The sequence below is a fragment of the Carcharhinus amblyrhynchos genome, chromosome 20 (assembly GCF_965287045.1).
Source record: "Carcharhinus amblyrhynchos chromosome 20, sCarAmb.v2.hapA, whole genome shotgun sequence".
NCBI classification, from domain to species: domain Eukaryota; kingdom Metazoa; phylum Chordata; class Chondrichthyes; order Carcharhiniformes; family Carcharhinidae; genus Carcharhinus; species Carcharhinus amblyrhynchos.
This window is the reverse complement of record NC_137343.1, coordinates 42635597-42652694: the sequence shown is the minus strand read 5'-3', so window position 1 is coordinate 42652694 and position 17098 is coordinate 42635597. Positions and strand designations below refer to the sequence as shown.

Below are 17098 nucleotides of genomic sequence, written 5' to 3'. Positions count from 1 at the left end.
GCAAACAGGAATGGCAATAGATGCAGCAGTAACACCCATTCTATCACTTGTTCCTTCTAAATTGTTTGTTTTTATTAATCTGCCGGTTGTTGAGACTCCCCAGCAACACACTTCGTGCAGGACTCCCATAGCTGGCCCATTCCTCGGAATTTGCAGCTTCTCGTGCCCCTCTACTTGCTCTCAAAAGTTTGGTCCTCAATACTGTATAACAATATTAAATAACATTCATACACGTACTGTATAACAATATTAAATAACACATACACAATTAGACTGGAGAGTAGGCAGTTTATTCAGCTTTAAAAATCAGAGAAACAGTAACCATGAAAATCTCTGTACATTATGCTTCTGAACTCTGAATAAACCCAAAATTCAACACAATAAAATAAAACACTATATATACAATGGTGCACTTTATTCATCAAAGGGCACTGCCTGAAGGCAGCATTCAGTCCTGTATGAACAGGATTGTACATTCCAACACAATGAACTTGAGTAGCCTGTTTATCCTTTCACACATATTGACCCATACCTTAAATATCAGTCTCACTTAACCCAATCTCAGTTACTTAATTTAGACAAATTTAAAAATAAACAGAATGGCACCTTTGGTATATTGGTAGCTTACCAATAGATCTCAAATCTAATTTATTTTTTAAAATGAGCGGAGTTAGACAGGTGGAAATCCAGTCATCTACTATTGCAAACTCAGATGCTTAAACAGTCCTCATAGTTACAAATATTAAAAGGCATTTCTAAGTACAAACTTCATAAGTACGTCTGCTTGAAGAATTCTAGAATAACCATGAAAAACATTATAATTCCTCAGAATCTATCGAGCCTGAAGTCAGCTATACAAAAACCACCCTTTTACCAACGATAAATTAAAGAACTCTACTTCTGCCCAATCACTTTCAAGTAAAAGCTTTGAAAAAATACTGAAATTCTTAGTTCTAGGAGTATAGAATGATAAAGCAACAAATAAATGCACTTCAACTTGTGCAACTGGGGGCTGTGTCAATTCAGTATCAAAATAAATACATTTTTGTGAAGCATCATGTTTCATATTTACAACTTATCTATACTGTTTATTTCTTGGTCACTAAAGGCTGGGGGTAGAATCCTGTACTTATCAGATTACTTCCTGTGATAGAGCATGACAAGGAAGAACACAAAGATATTAGGAGAGAAGTTGATCAGCAAAAGAGGAGCTAATAAATTAAAGCCAAATCCTAAAACATTCTACAGTCAAATAAATTTTAAAACACACAACCAGAAAGGCATTAAAGAAGGGACATGGTAAAATCAGAGGCAGTGAGAGTGGCAGAAATATTACTCTGCTTCAGTATTTAGACAGGATACAGAACAGGTTCTGCAGCATGGGCAGAGATCAGAAATTATATAACTGTATTTAGATAACAGGAAAAAGATTGAACTAATAAAGTCAAAGAGGGTAAACTCCAGTTTGGATGGATTATAGCTGTGCATTTAAAAGAATCTAATGAGATACTCAAGGCACTATTGCACTATTTAATAATTCATTATAAAAAGGTGTATTGCCAGAGGGACTGATTGACAGCTAACGTTATACCATATTTCAGAAAGGAGATTAATATGTCCCAGGAATTATAGATTAGTCATCCTACCATGAATGAAAAGTATGCAATCCCTGCTTAAAAAAATTAGAAAACACATCTAGAAACACAAACATAATATTGACACAAAGGATTTCAAAAACAGCGAGTTTTTTTTGACCAACCTCATTAAACTACTTGTAGTATGCAGTAGATGCAATTTATCCAACTTTCCGAAAGTCATCACTAAAGTACCATATTACCACAATGTCTTTATTGACACAAGGAGAATGAGGAGTTGGGGCACATGACAGAGCAGACAGTGCAATGATAAGAATACTATTCCATTCTATGGTAAAAAGTGGAGTCCCAGAAGCATCAATAGTGGGACCACTTTTGTTCACAATTTTTATTAATTTAAACTTCATCCACTGATTGAATCAAATGCTTGTTGATTGGCAGGGAAATGAAATATTGAGGAGCATGAAGAAATTACAAAACAAAATTTGTAGCATAATCATGTAATGGACAAATTAATTTCACAGATAGGTGAGAGATTTTATAATTTGGAAAGACAAATAAGGTCATAAGATGCTTTGAAGATATGAATCTAAATGGGCTACAGTAACTAAGGGATCTCAAAGTAAAAATACACAAATCATTGAAAGCAGTAGGCCAGATTAATCAGGCCATAGAAAAAGCAACAAGACTTAGCTCGAGAAGGAATAGAAAAGCAAAGTAGCAATACTGCATTTGTGTCAAACCTTGGTTAGACCACATTTACTGTAGTGTATACAGTCTGGTCACCACGTCATTTTCGGATCCTGATTTTGGCACTTTAATGGCTGTAAACAGGGCTCTATTTGTTTGTGCTGAAACTAAATGAGGCAATGGTTGAAAAAAAAAATCAGACATGATGCTTGTATCCTCACAGCTATTAGAGGGGTGCATTGCCCATTTTCACACAGAGGAAATACAGGCCAGCTACAGCTAATCTTCAACAAGCCACCATTACATTGAGCAGGGAAACAATCTCCACCCCTTCGTGGTCCTGGGATGTTGGCCCTAATCCTCTAATACACCAGTGCTTTTGTCTTATTAAAGAGGCAACAAAACCCTGGGTTAATCCCAAAGTCATGTTTTATCAAAAAGCTGCACAAGTACTTTCATCAAGCCAAGGATCAGAATGAGACAAATTACAATGAGTAACTGATATTGAGAAGTTGATCAGCTGTGATCAGATTGAATGGCAACACAGTTTATGGGGTTAACTGGCCTATTCTTCCATCTATCTCCAGGAGGGAGATAAAGGCTGGAATTTTCTGGCCATTCATGCTGGTAAGAGTCTCTGGTCTGCTGGTGTGAGGTGGCTTCAATGGGAATTTCCACTGACAGCGGCAGGAGCAGATGGTCCCGCTGGCTACAAACAGCTATCTTCCACCACCGAGAAAACTGCTGAGGGGAGGCCAGAGAATCCAACCAAAAAACAATGAAAATTTAGACCCATTGGTTTGTAAAACTGGTAAGGTCGGCTTTACAATGAAAGTGATACGTTCAGAGCACCGCATTGACAAGTCTGTAAATACCAGTTTCAAGACAACTAAAACTTACTAAAAGAAAGATTCAGAGTGAGCTCGGCCTAGCCATTTAAATTAGGCTGCCATTTCCATTTCATCTATTGGTACAAGGATGGAGTGATGTTCAGATTTCCCACAATATTGCTGTCATAAGGGACAGGTGTCAAAAGAAACTGTGGTTTATAAAGACCTTTGTGCACAAAAAGAATAAATAGATTATATGACACCGATTTCTCTTCTGTGCAAGGTTTTTGTTTGCATTTACACCAATTGCTCTGAAGGATTCTCTTTCCACTGTCAAAAACCATAGTGCAGAAAAACCAATTTTTATCATGAATTTGCTATTAGCAAGTGACAGTTCAATATTAAACATTTCCACTTAATATTAAGAGCAGTGAAAAAAATACCTTTCCTGTATAGCCACACACTGAACATATCTTGTGGCCATGGCTTGGAATGTTTCTCCCAATGTCCTACCACACCATGTATTAAATAGAAACAAAAACAATCTGTATCTCAGGTGCATTATAAACTAGGGCACTTATTCCTCTGCCCACAAGCATTTCAGCTTCTCAAAAAAAAGCTGATTATTTCACAGGTGAGATCAATTGACTGCAATAAGAACATGCTTACAAAAATATAAAGGCTACCTACCCCATGTGCAGTCACTACACAAACAATGTACAAGATTGCAGCAATGTTCAGAATTTGGTTTATGCGAGAACAGTGGAGGCATCAAACTTTCAAAATGTTAATTTAAAAAGCTTCAAAACTTGAACAGAAAGTACTCCACACCCTGTCATGGAGGATTTTTGCAAGTCAGAATGCTTTTACCCCACAAGCTGTTCCTAAAGTTCCATGTCCTCTTCAGGTGTGCTGGTTAGATTCATATCACCGCACATTAAGGATGAATCCAGTTTTAAGCTCTTGTTGTACACGTCAGGGTTGCATTGTGCTTGCCTATGTTTGGAGTTTATTTGCTCCGTTAAAGCTGCAAGTTTATCTGAAAGTGGCTCACATGGGGGTCTCCACAGAACAAGTTCCATGCATGGGCGATTCCTGAGAAGATAAAAAAGGACAAGTTAGAGTCTTTGAGGACAACTTATGTAAATCAAAGCAAACCAACAAGCATTAGTATTCAATTTTCAAAGCATAATCACAGACCATTTACATTAGTTTGCTCACTCCTGGTGACAATACTTGCAGCATACATCTGGAATTGTTTCCCCAGGGTAAAATTACAAACAGAAAAACTAACTTCTGCACATGCCAACATAATGTCAGCAGTTCTGTTGTTGGTCTCTATTGACAGGAAAGAACCAGAATTGAAAAGGCAAACTTCAGTCTCTCAGCTTCATTCACACAATGAAGACTATTCCAATTAACTGAAATCCACTACTGTAAGAGTGTACTAGCCTGACACCATAGTCATTACATGAAAACAAGCTGCTGTTTGCATTGGGAACATAGCAAATCAGCAAGACATTTCCAGCTGGTGAGACAGATGGGAGGCAACTCTCCTAAAAAATCTAAGTGTCAAATTCTCGAAAAAAATGAGTAAATCTCCCCATTTCTTTTCAACGGGAGTTTCAAAATGAATTTTCCACACTGTGCATTGCACAGTGCACTAGCGTGATTCACACAAAAAATGTGGGGGCAGACCTATTCCCCAGGAGAGGCCAGCAGCATAGCACATGTGCCAATCTGTCAAGATACTAAAATAACTTACAGAACAAATAGACATGGCAAGTACTTATTCCCCAAATTTTTATTTGATAATAGCGCAAGAGAGTGCAATGTCTCATTACACATTCAAATGCAACAACCACCGCAAATAAAATTCCTCAGTTATCTGCTGCTCTCAAGAGAACTGCTCTTCTCTCTGAAACCTTGAATACCAAAATTTTTATATTTAACTCTAAATATGATCAAGTTACTTTCTCCAATTAGATAAGCATCTTTCAGTAACCAGCATCCAGCTAAGTACGAGTCACATCCACAGTAAATTTTTGCTCGCACCTCAATAAAAAGACAAAGCCTAAGTCCCGTGAACATTTCTGATCCTTACACTAACTATCCTTTGGATTCATAGCATAACTTCTGATTTGGATATTTTGTTGTGGAATGGTCCAGACATGTCATTCAGGACTTTTACAGATGGGGTGTCCCTACCTCAGAGCCCACAGTGCCACGTAGCCTCTTACACAAATAGCTAGTGTGGGGTAAAGATGGATGAAAGTGACAATGCAGTCTTCATTTGAAGAGAAACAGGGGAGAAAAGAAAAAACAAATATTGCCAACTACGCCCAATTCCCCACTTTCAGAATCCTATAAATGCTGTGCACTGGAGAAAACTTAGATCATACTTACAGGGATTCCATTATTTTACGAGGCAAAATTTCTTCCAGACCAGGCCTCAGTTCTTCTCGGAGAGAGTCAGACAAGACGAGTACAGGCATGTCCGAAACCTCAATTCCATCAGCTTCTGAATCATCTCCTTCAATAAGCCTGAGGAGTGGGAAAAATATCAACATTAACCAAATAAAAGAACAGAGTCTCACTGAATTGCCATCAAGGCAATGACAGCTACAATTGCAATCATTAGCAACTACTAGTAACTTCAGCTTAGCTACCCGCAACGCGGCAGCAGTACTTACAACTTACAGAACGAAGATTACAAATCCTGTGCTTTCTAAAATGAAGTTCTACGTATTAAACAATTAGGATTCAAACAAATATTTGGCCAAAACCTGTCTCGCTGAAATTAGTAACCTAATTCCCATCAGGTATTGGACTAAAATAATATAACTCAACCTTGAAAACAATACCTCTCTTTCAAGATGGGATCTGAATAGCCAAGAATATGCATCCTATCAAAACAGCAGGCAGGCGGGTAGAGGAGGCAGGGTTCGTTGTTGGTAAGAAACAAAATTAAATCATTAGCAAGATGGGATATAGGGTCGGACAGCGTAGAATCTGTGTGGGTAGAGTTGAGGAATTGCAAAGAGGAAAAAAACCCTGATGAGAGTTAAGTACAGGCCCCGCTAGCAGCAGTCAGGATGTGGGGCAGAAAATAAATCAAGACAAAAAAGGCATGCAAGAAGGGCAACATTACAGTAATCATGGTGGACTGGGAAAATCAACTTGGCAGCAGATCCTAAGGTAAGAATTTGTGGAATGTCTACGGGATCGTTTTTTTGCAGCAGCTTACGACAGAGCCCACTTGGGGACAGGCACATCTGGATCTGATGATGTGTAACGACAGTAAGAAGTCTGACAACACCAGGTTCAAGTCCAACCAATTTATTTGATAGTAAACTCGCAAGCTTTTGGGGTTTGCCCCTTCGTCAGGCGAATGGAGAGCTTTGGGGCCCCATATCTAAGGAAGGATGTGCTGATCTTGGAAAGTCCAGAGAACATTCACAAGAATGATCCCAGGAATGAAGGGTTTGACTTATGAGGAGCGGTTGTGGAATCCCTGAGTCTATACTCGATGGAGTTTGGAAGGATGAGGGGGGAATCTAATTGAAACTTACAGAATGTTGAGAGGCCTCGATAAAGTGGACGTGGAGAAGATGTTTCCACTAGTGGGAGAGACCAGAACTTGAGGGCACAACCTCAGAGTGAAGGGATGCTTCTTTAAAACTGGGATGATCAGGAGGAATTTCTTTCGCCAGAGGGTGGTGAATGTGTGGAACTCAATGCCACGCAGGGCTGTGGAGGCCACGTCATTGAGTGCCTTTCAGATAAAGATAGATAGGTTCTCGATCAATAAGGGAATGAAGGGTTATGGGGAAAAGGCAGGAGAATGGGGATGAGAAACATATCTGCCAAGATTGACTGACAGATTTGATGGGCCAAATGGCCTAATTTTGCTCCTAAATCTTATGGTCTAAAGGCTCAGGATTGAATATGCCACTTGCTTAACATGTGTCCCATCACTTTTTCTTTCACATTCTGCAACAATTAAGTATTTGATGTTTAAATATATTGAAGTGGATAATTCTTTGGCAGATTGGCAACATGTCTTTATTCAGCATCCTCAACTCTTAAGTAACAAACCCAGCAAATTCTCTTGGGCCTTGACGATCACTACCTTGTTCTCCTCAGGAAACATATTTAACCACTTCATGTTTCATTTTCAGATCTTAATATTAACATAAACCCTTTTAAAAGAAAATATTAAAAACTCCATAGGATTAAGCACTGCCACAATACACAGCAGTCCACTGCAGAATTTTTTTTTATAAGCAGATATTCAAATATCAGCTGGTCAAACTATGGTTTATCTTATGAATAGACCACTAAGAATCAACATTTGTATTTTTCCTCTGTCCCTGCCCCACCATGCAAAATTGTCTGATTTTCCTCCTATTTGTCCTTGTCTCAGACCGTGACCTTGGTTATAGATTTTGGAATCCTATTGTGAAGGCTGATAAGGCTTCAAGCCTGTCTATTACTGATGCAACCTTCTTCATAGTGCAAGCAAATCTGTTCGCCAATTCTACTTTCTAAACTACTTTCTCAAATAGCACGGCTGCTTCAAAAATAATGTTAAGTATGGCGAGTAGGGGACGGGCTAAGGCCGCCAATAACCTCCCACACTATTATTGATAGCAGCAGAATCATAGAAACCCTACAGTGCAGAAGGAGGCCATTTGTCTCATCGAGCCTGCACTGACAACAATCCCACCCAGGCCATGTCCCCGTAACGCTACATATTTACCCTGTTAATCCCCCAGGCTAAGTTTGGCAGAATTTCGTACCGATTTTCAATTTCCTTCAATCTCTGCAGTCCCTCTTCGCTTGGATCCGGCTTCATTTCCATATAGGTTGCGTCATTCTCGATCACCCTAAATTCCTGAGAGCTTGGTCCAATCTGCCAAGAAGTGGAGGCAACATCAGATAACGCATTTTCCTGTGGGTATGGAGTGCAAGGCCAGGAGCTATGTGAACCATTTACTGAAGTCATCAGGCAGTCCAGCATCTTCTCAGTTAGACGTTTCTTTCGAGCAGGAGCACTGGGAGAGAGTGAGAGTAAATATCAATCCACAAATATCAGCAGCATATTTTATTTAAGGCAGATCATCATTTATTCTTGATTCTCAGTTACCAACAATGAAGTTAAAAACTCATTTCCAAGCTGTGTAGTTTAGTGCTGCAGCAAGATAATCACCACCCCCCAAACTCATACAAGTTTTTACTTACCTAATCTCAACTAAGGTAGCAGTTGGGAGAGCTACAATTGATCTAGGTAGGGAATGCAGAAATTTAAGATTCCAGCTAAGGGTTCTATCCTATTCCACTGTGTAAATGTCAGATGAGAAGAGACTAAACTCCACAATGAAGAGAAAAGGAGAAAATCATGCTGAGATGGCAATGGGGGAGTGGGGTTTCCTTTGATTTTAAATAATCTATTTTTCTACTTTGGGAGAATGAGGTGGGTCAAGTCAACCAATTATCAGTCAGAGAATTTTTGGCTTAGATTACCCATGGAAAACAACGAAGATCAATGGAAAATAATACTAAATTGGACGAAAGACAGTTTCAGGGCAGTACAGTGGCAGGCACTGCAGAATCACAGCGCCAGGGACCCTGGTTCGATTCCCGGCTTGGGTAACTGTGCAGAGTCTTTGAGGGTTTTGTCTGAGTGCTCTGGTTTCCTCCCACAACCTGAAAGACGTGCTGGTTACTTACATTGACCATGCTAAATTCTCCCCTAGTGTATCCGAACAGGTGCCAGAGTCTAGCGACTAGGGGATTTTCACAGTAATTTAATTGCAGTGTTAATCTAAGTCTACTGTGACACTAACTTTAAACTTTCAGTAGGGTCAGAACAGATCTGACCCAGGTAAATTGGAAACTGCAAAAAGCATTAGTGAAACCACGCCAAAAGTAATGCAGAGAGTTTTGGTCTCCTTATTTAAGCACTTGCATTGGAGGCAGCTCAGAGAAGATTCTCTAAGTTGATACTGGGAATGAAGTAGTTTGGTTATGAAGAAAGATTCAATTGGTTAGCTTTATACTAGTTTGGGAGAACAAGAGAAGATTTGTTGAAACATGCATGATTCAGAGGACAGGGTAGATGCAGAGAGATTCTCTCAGGGAAAAATCTAGACCTAGGGGGGGCAAAATTCCAAAGTAGGTGGTCTCCCATTTAAGACTGAGATAAGGAATTTATTTTCTGAGAGGCTTTAATCTTTGCATTTCACCAATAGAGAACAAAGCTGTTTAACTGAATATATTCAAGGCTGCGTTAGACAAATTTTTGATCTACAAGGGAGTCAAAGGCAATGGGGGCAAGCCAGTAAAATAGAGTAAAAGCCACAATTCAACTATGATCTTATTGAATGGCAAAACAGATTTAAGAAGCCAAATAGCCTACTCCTAAAGTTCTTAAGATTGGCAGGTCACAGTTTGGGTACAGTTAAAGTACATTCTCAGAAGTGGAAAGGTAGGAAAACTAAAACCAGAACTCTGAATGAAAAGAAGTATGGAGTAAGATACAACAGCAGAAAAAGGATGTAAATGGCAGATATCAAATTGATAATACAAGAAGCAGGCTGAGTACAGAAAGTTCAGAGGGGAAATCCAAAAGAAAATCAGAAACTAGCAGCTAATATACAAGAAAAAGTAATATCTCCCATAGGCATATAAATAGTAAAAACCTATATGAAATGGGGTGGGGCAATTACAGATCAAAGTGGAGGGCATGGTCTACATTGCATTTGTCTTTACCTAAGAGGATGATGGTGCTAAAGTCATACTCTAAAAGGAGGTAGTTGAGGTACTAGATGGGGTAGGAGGAGATATTAGAAAAGTTGGATGAACTTTTAAAGTTGTTATGCACTGAAGGCACTGGATTCTTTGGATGCTGAGGGAAGTAAGAGTGGAAATTGCTGAGATATTTGTTATAATCTTCCAATCCTCTTTGAGCATTGGCTGCACAACAGGAGGACTGGAGAATTTCAGATGTTACACCCCTGCTTGAAAAACGGGTGCAAGGATAAGTTTAACAACTACAGACCAGTCAATTTTACTTCAGTGGTGAAAAAGCTTTTATGTAAATGACTTGGAAAAGAGGGCTGAAGGTGTGGTTGCTAAATTTGCTGATGATAAAATTAAATCTTGCAAATGGAACACAATGTGGGCAAATGTGAAATAGTCCATTTTGGCAGGAAGAATAAAAAGGGAAGTTTATTATCTAAATGGTGAGAGATTGTCAAGCTCTGAGGTGCAGAGATCTGGCTGTCCTAGTGCATGACTCATCAAATCCTAGTATACACATAAAGCAAATAATTAGAAAAGTTAATAGAATGTTATTATTTATTGTGAGAGGAGTTGATTACTATGCTTCAGTTGTACAGAATATTGGTGAAACCATACTACGAGTATTGTGTACAGTACTGGACCCCTTATCTAAGGAAAGATGTAAATGAATTAGAAGTAGCTCAGAGAAGTTTTACTAGGCTAACACCAGAAATTGGCAGGCTGTCTTGGGGAAAGGTTAAAGACGTTAGATTTTAGAAAAGTTAAGATGCAACTTGATCAAAACCTTTAAGATCCAAAGAGTTGTTGAAGGGTGAATGTGACCTGAAATTAACTACGTCGCTCTTCACAGATGCTGTTTCTTCTTTTTTAAAAATTAGGGGTCATTCATTTAAGATAAAGATGACAAGAATTTTTTCTCTGAGGATTATGCGTATGTGGAACCGTCTCCCTCAGAAAGCTGTGAAAGCAGAATCTTTAAATATTTTTAAGGCAGAGCAAGATAGCTTCTCGATTTGCAATGGGGTGAAAGGTTATCAAGGGTAGACAGAAATGTGGAGTTGAGGTTACAGTCAGATCAGCCATGGTGTCTTGAATGGCAGAGCAGGCACAAGGGGCTAAGTGGCCTACTCCTGTTCCTAATTTTTATGTTCATGAGACTATTAACCAGGACAAGTGTAAATTAAGTCTAGAAAGCCAGCATTGTTTTGACAGAGTTTCTTTGATAAGGTAACAGAGATGCTGCATGGGGGTAACACTATTTACGTAATGTACATGAATTTCCAAAAGACATCTGATAAACTGCCAGAGTGGCGAGCAAAATTGAAGACCATGGAATAAAAGTAATAGGATATAGTAAACAGTAGTGCTTTTAGTCATTTTTCTAACAACCTGGAGGAATGTATGTAGTGCAATTCCACAGGGTAGGTGCTAGGCTTTTCATAAATCTGACACAGAACTTGGCAGTATTGTGAACTGTGAGAAGGACAGTGACTTTTTCAGGAAGATATAAACATGTTGTGGCAGATAAAATTTAACTGAGAAATATGAAGTGTTACATTTTAATAGGAAGGAAAGGCATTATATTATAAAATGCCTTCAAAATCATTGGTATAGATTGTAAATAACCAAGCCCAAGTAAAGATCTTGGCAGCATCCCATTGCTTGCCATTTGCCAACCTGAAAATTATTCTTTGTTTTCTGCCTGTGAACTAATTCTCAATCCCTTTTAATAATTGCCCCATTTCCATGAGCTTTAATCTTGTGCAACAACCTTAAGTAGCACGGTACCAAACGTCTCTGCAAATGCAGTTCTCGTTCATCTGTTGCTTCCATTTTACTTCCATTTAATCAGTATATTTCCAACATAAATTTCCGCAACATTTACATTTCCTGCTCTTCCATTATTTACATCAATGTTTTCATTGAAGACAACTGAATAAAAACCAGACAACTTGTATTAGACAATCTAACAATATTCTACTGTGCAGCCAATTGAAGAAGTGTACAGGAAAGCAAGGGTGTCATGAGTGCCGATACCAAATTTTAAAACATAAATGGATTATAACATCAATACAATCTTCAGGTCATTGACCTGAAACTTAAACTACTTCCGGGATTTTACGATCTTGCCAGGATGAGGCTCGTAAAATCCCACCTGAAGTCAACAGAAAATTCCACTCTGCACCTGGCCCGTCCCAATTCCTGGGCAGACGTGCCGATAAACTTCCGGCCTACATCCTCTTCACAGATGCGGTTTAGCCTGCTGAGTTATTTACCACCATTTTTGCTTTTATTTCAGATTTCCAGCATCACCAGTTTTTGCTTTTACTTACAGAATCTCTTCTTCTTTTAAATTTTCTATTGTGTTTAATCCACTTTTACCTTGCTTTCTTTCCTATGATGGTCTCAAATTCACCTTCCTTCTCTAACACTTGCTGTTTCTTTTACTGGCGAGGTAATTATGCTATTGAGCACAACATTCACAAGATCTCAGATAGGATACTGACATGTGGTTACCACATTACCATTCTAGTAAACTGTGACACAAATAAAATGCAATACTAACAGCAAGCCTAAAAATCCAATTAATGCTGTTTGCCAAACTACAATTTCTAGTCTATAATCCCACAAACATAACAGAATAACAGGGCTTCATGAAGATACTTACTCATCTTCCTCTTGCTCCCGCTTGTGCTTTCTCCTGAAAAAAAACTCATTCCTCCTGTTTAAAACAAACAGAGATTAGACAGAGAACAAGAAATTACATAAACAGCAAGAATTATTTATTTTAAATCAGCCCATTTTGAGCACAGGATTACTTAATTTGAAAAATTATATTGAAATACTACTACCTGCTTAAAAAAATGAATTTTCTATAAAATTCTAACGTGATGTTGTAGAATTCTTTTAGACTCCAAAATGCCATTGATAAGGCAAGTCCTGAAGATCTTCAAAAAGTTTAGTTTTGAGATACCGACATGTCACCTTCCTCTGAATGCATAAACACACTGGTGCAGATTTTAAGTAATAGTCAGACGCATACCATTTTTAATAGTGGGCAATGGTCACGGCACAGAATATCATATCTGCAGTTGTGCACTATTATAACCCAAGGAGCACACTGTAGATAAAAATGGCATCTCCAAGTGCAACACAACTGACAGGGGCAAACCCAGTCACTTAATGCCATCCCACTGACATCATAAAGAGTGTCATGCACTGTCACTGACCCCAATGACACAACAAGGTTCAGTGACTGGAGGTTATAAAGTGTGTTATACTAGCTTCTGAGACCATAGTGGTAAATAATCCCACTTGTGCAAAAGTATACACTTGTACCCCTTAACAGTCTTCATGACAACCACACTTAATAAAGCCTTAATCCCAAACAAATCAAAGCAATGAATACTTTTAAAAAGTCTTAAATCAGCGCAAGTGATCAAAGGTCTTCCTAAATAGAGCAAGAGACTTAACATACATAAAAAGCAGATTTCAAAAGCAGCTCTTCATCCCCAAATAATATACTTCCATCACTGATTTTAGATACATTAGTCAATCTCAGCATGGAGATAGCTGGGGTAAAATGGTCAAGGTCCTAGCTTCCCAAGATCAAACCACTCCATGATCTTGCTGCACTATATATCTGCAATCTTTCCCAGTCTTATAACTACTCAAGAGCAATCCATTCCTCTGATTCTGGTCTCTTCCTGATAGCAGAGCTGAACTATGTCAATCTTGCTTCCTCCCTGAACACTTCAAGTGGAGAGATGGGGGTGGAAATCTTTCTTAAAACTCATTCATCACACTCGTAACTACTTAGTCTCCGGTGGACACATTTGCATATCTTTCTTACTCGAGGGTCAATGGGCAGATTTTGGAAAGTGTTGTTTTTGGCAAAACAATAAACTAAATTTCAGAAAAGGTTGACATTTTCAGGAAAGGAACAATGAATGAACAAATGTAAAGCAATGTCGTAGCAATAAATCGTTGAGTTAAAAAAGAGTAAACAACAAAATAATGACCAAAATGTTGGAGTGTCAGTTCGTGGCTTGGGTCACTGCCTATGCAAAGTCTGCACATTCTCCCTGTGTCTACGTGGGTTTCCTCCAGGTGCTCTGGTTTCCTCCCACAGTCCGAAAGACGTGCTGGTTAGGGGTATTGGCCATGCTAAATTCTCCCTGTGAACAGGCGTCAGAGTGTGGCAACTAGGGAATTTTCACAATAACTCCGTTGCAGTGTTAATGTAAACTTTCTTGTGACGCTAGTAAGTAATAAAAAAACCATGACTAATCCATCTAACCTACACATCTTAGGGCACTAAAGAGGAAATTGTGCAATCTACCTAAATAGCACATCTTTGGACTGTGGGAGGAAACTAAAGCACTAATGCTGACCATTCTACCGCCTTGCCAACCCAAGAGAACAGCTTTGCAATAGCTGGGAATAGAACCCTGGCGTCCTGTGTGCCAGTCAAGAATTCTACCACTGCATCACCAATATAGCTGCTGCAAATCTGAAGTCTAAACTTTATTTATTAGTGTTAGAAGTAGACTTATATTCACACTGCAATGAAGTTACTGTGAAAATCCCCGAATCATCACAATCTGGCGCCCATTTGGGTTCACTGAGGGAGAATTTAGCATGGCCAATTCACCTAACCAGCACGTCATTGGACAGTGGGCAGAAACCGGAGCACCCAGAGGAAACCCACGCAGACATGGGGAGAATGTGAAAACTCCACACAGACAGTGACCCAAGCCAGGAATCAAACCTGGTTCCCTGGCAGCAGTGCTAACCACTGTGCCATCATGCTGCCTTTAGCAGCGGTATGTGGCAGATAGAATGAATGAGACAACTGGGACCAGATGTAAGGTAGACTCAACCCTCAAACTCACCAGCGCATGGTCACTCACTTGTCCATGTGCAGTTGCATGCTTGCTCCTGCGCCCACAGTTGCATGCTCTCACGCCCGCGCACATCCGCAGTCACACGCGCAGTCTCCACCCACATTCCATCGAAACAGAAAAAATCTTGCTGAGCCAAACTTTGCCCTCTCTGGCTGTCCAAGACCTTGCCTTTCCGGACCTTGACACAGGTATGTCTTGGGCTCCATTCCCAATGTAGCCATGACTTCCTGAACCCAAGCAACATTTGGTACCTGGCCCATTATTGCTCAGCTCCCCCAGCCCCTACTGTTGATCGGCTCACCCAGCCGACTCGTCATCACTCTTCTCCCTGTATTCCAGCCCTGCGCTTGCTGCGCTCTGGCCCGATTTACTTTTGCGTCTCTCGTCTACCAGCCTTTAGTTTCAGAGTGACTAGTGAGCCCATCAGCCGCAAACGCAGGAGAAAAATAGTTCCTCATTAGCGCCAATCCAAATATTACATTAAAATTCAACTAGCTGACAGGAACTTTGAAGACTGCCTCGGGTTGAGGGGCTTCATAAGCTGCATATAGCCCCAGCCGTACCTTAGAAAAGCATGGGCTAGGTGCTGAAGTTGTGAAATCAGATTCAAAAAATCTAGTTTTCTTTGGGCTCACACCTAAGATTGGTCATGAAATCTGCCAGATTACAGCTGAAACAATAGTTCATGAATGTCCTTTGTTGAAAGAAACCTGCTCTCACCTACTTTTTCTAGTCTAGATTTAACTCCAGCCTTATTCTAGGAGGTTTACTTTTAACGCCTTCTGAGCAACAAGGAATGGACCATATATCCTACCTTGCCAGCACTGCCCATATCAGAGGAACAAATATCCATCTGACCTTAGGAACTGGACTGGTTAATACAGTGCAAAATGTGATGAAAGTGTGAAAATTATATGTAAATATAGTGTTTTTCTCATGTTTCAAGAGAATGTTTTAAAGTTCAGCTTTCTCTACAGATAGTCAGCATGTCTGGTAGGAACACAACTAATATGCCGGGAAAGCAGAATGATTACTCACTTCAACCTTGCAAGTGGTTATGTTAATTAGTGTGGATGGACCTTGGTTTACCCAAGTTCCCCTAGGATTTCAGATTAGAGTGACTGACAGGGTCATGAGATGTTGTGATTTATGTACAATCCTGGATCTATAGCAGAAGAAGAAACAAGCTTTTGCTGAAAGGAGGAGGAGTTTTGTTGCTCTGGTTGAAGTTGGGGAATTTTTCAGGCTTCTGAAAACTCTATATCTTTCTGAAAACTCCAAGATTGCCTATACTCATTAGAGCAAGTATATTTGAGATTGCTAACTATATTTAAAGTGAGTTTTATGTCAGTAAGAAGAATGTTGCTTATTTAGCACTGAAATAGCGATGTTAGAAATTAAAGTTGTTTCTTTTCATGTTTAAAGATTGTTCACTTGATAACAGTTGAATTATTTTGTTTTGTTAGAGTCATACTTAAACTGTATTATGAATAAAGCTTGTTTCAATAAAAGATCCCTAACGTGTCACTGGAATTACTCCTGGAGTGAAGCATCCTTTCCTCACATTTATGCCAAAATAGAAAAATTGTTGGGGTCTAATGTGGTTTCACAATATACCTTGGGGCTCTGGTCCAGGACCTTAACAAATATCAAGGAATAAGGTTATTTGCAAAGATGCTCTAGGCAAAGGCAGCTGGAGAGATTAACCTTCAGATAGGGGAGTTTTCAAATACTGTCTTCTTCTGCTTAAATAGGGACTGGTGGGCAGACTTGAAAAAAAGTTTATATTGCTAAAACAAGATGTAAATGATTACTCGCAAGAACTCGACAATATGAAATTCCATGTACTTCAACATAGGTATACAGAACTGTGACAAGAGTGCAGTACATTTGGCTATATAAATGATTGGTGTCCATCGCACTTTTCAAACAGATAGAAAAATGTCCAAAGTATGCAAAAGGCAAAATGCCCACACAATGCCAAGGGACATCTATTACTACTATGTAAAGTTACACATCAGGTTCATATTTTATGCTAAGTAGTCATTTTGCCAGTGCAGTATCCAAGTCATACAATGAATATACAACAGATTTGTTTTTCTGTTTGCAAATACCATTCTTAGTATTCTCCGGCAAAGAAAGTTGCATATAGTTATTAACTGAAGAAGACCATTCAGTCCATCAGGACCTTTTCTTTAAATTATTTCACGAGATTCAGGAGTTACTTGTAAAATGCCAGCATTTGTTACCCATCCCTAAAACCGAGTAG

At 39.3% G+C, this 17098-nt stretch overlaps 1 protein-coding gene across 3 annotated transcripts in view; it reads right to left on the bottom strand.

Moving 5' to 3' along the window:
- Positions 1–274: 274 nt before the first annotated feature.
- Positions 275–17098, bottom strand: part of ccdc117 (coiled-coil domain containing 117) — a 36117-nt gene continuing 19293 nt past the window's right edge. For all 3 annotated transcript variants that reach the window (XM_080208474.1, XM_080208477.1, XM_080208476.1), the window contains exons 3-6: positions 12591–12644; positions 7918–8172; positions 5522–5659; positions 275–4210 (exon numbers count right to left, since the gene is read on the bottom strand). In XM_080208474.1, the coding sequence (XP_080064600.1) occupies positions 4000–4210; positions 5522–5659; positions 7918–8172; positions 12591–12644 (658 nt within the window). In that variant the 3' untranslated portion in view covers positions 275–3999. The remainder of the gene's footprint in view (positions 4211–5521; positions 5660–7917; positions 8173–12590; positions 12645–17098) is intronic.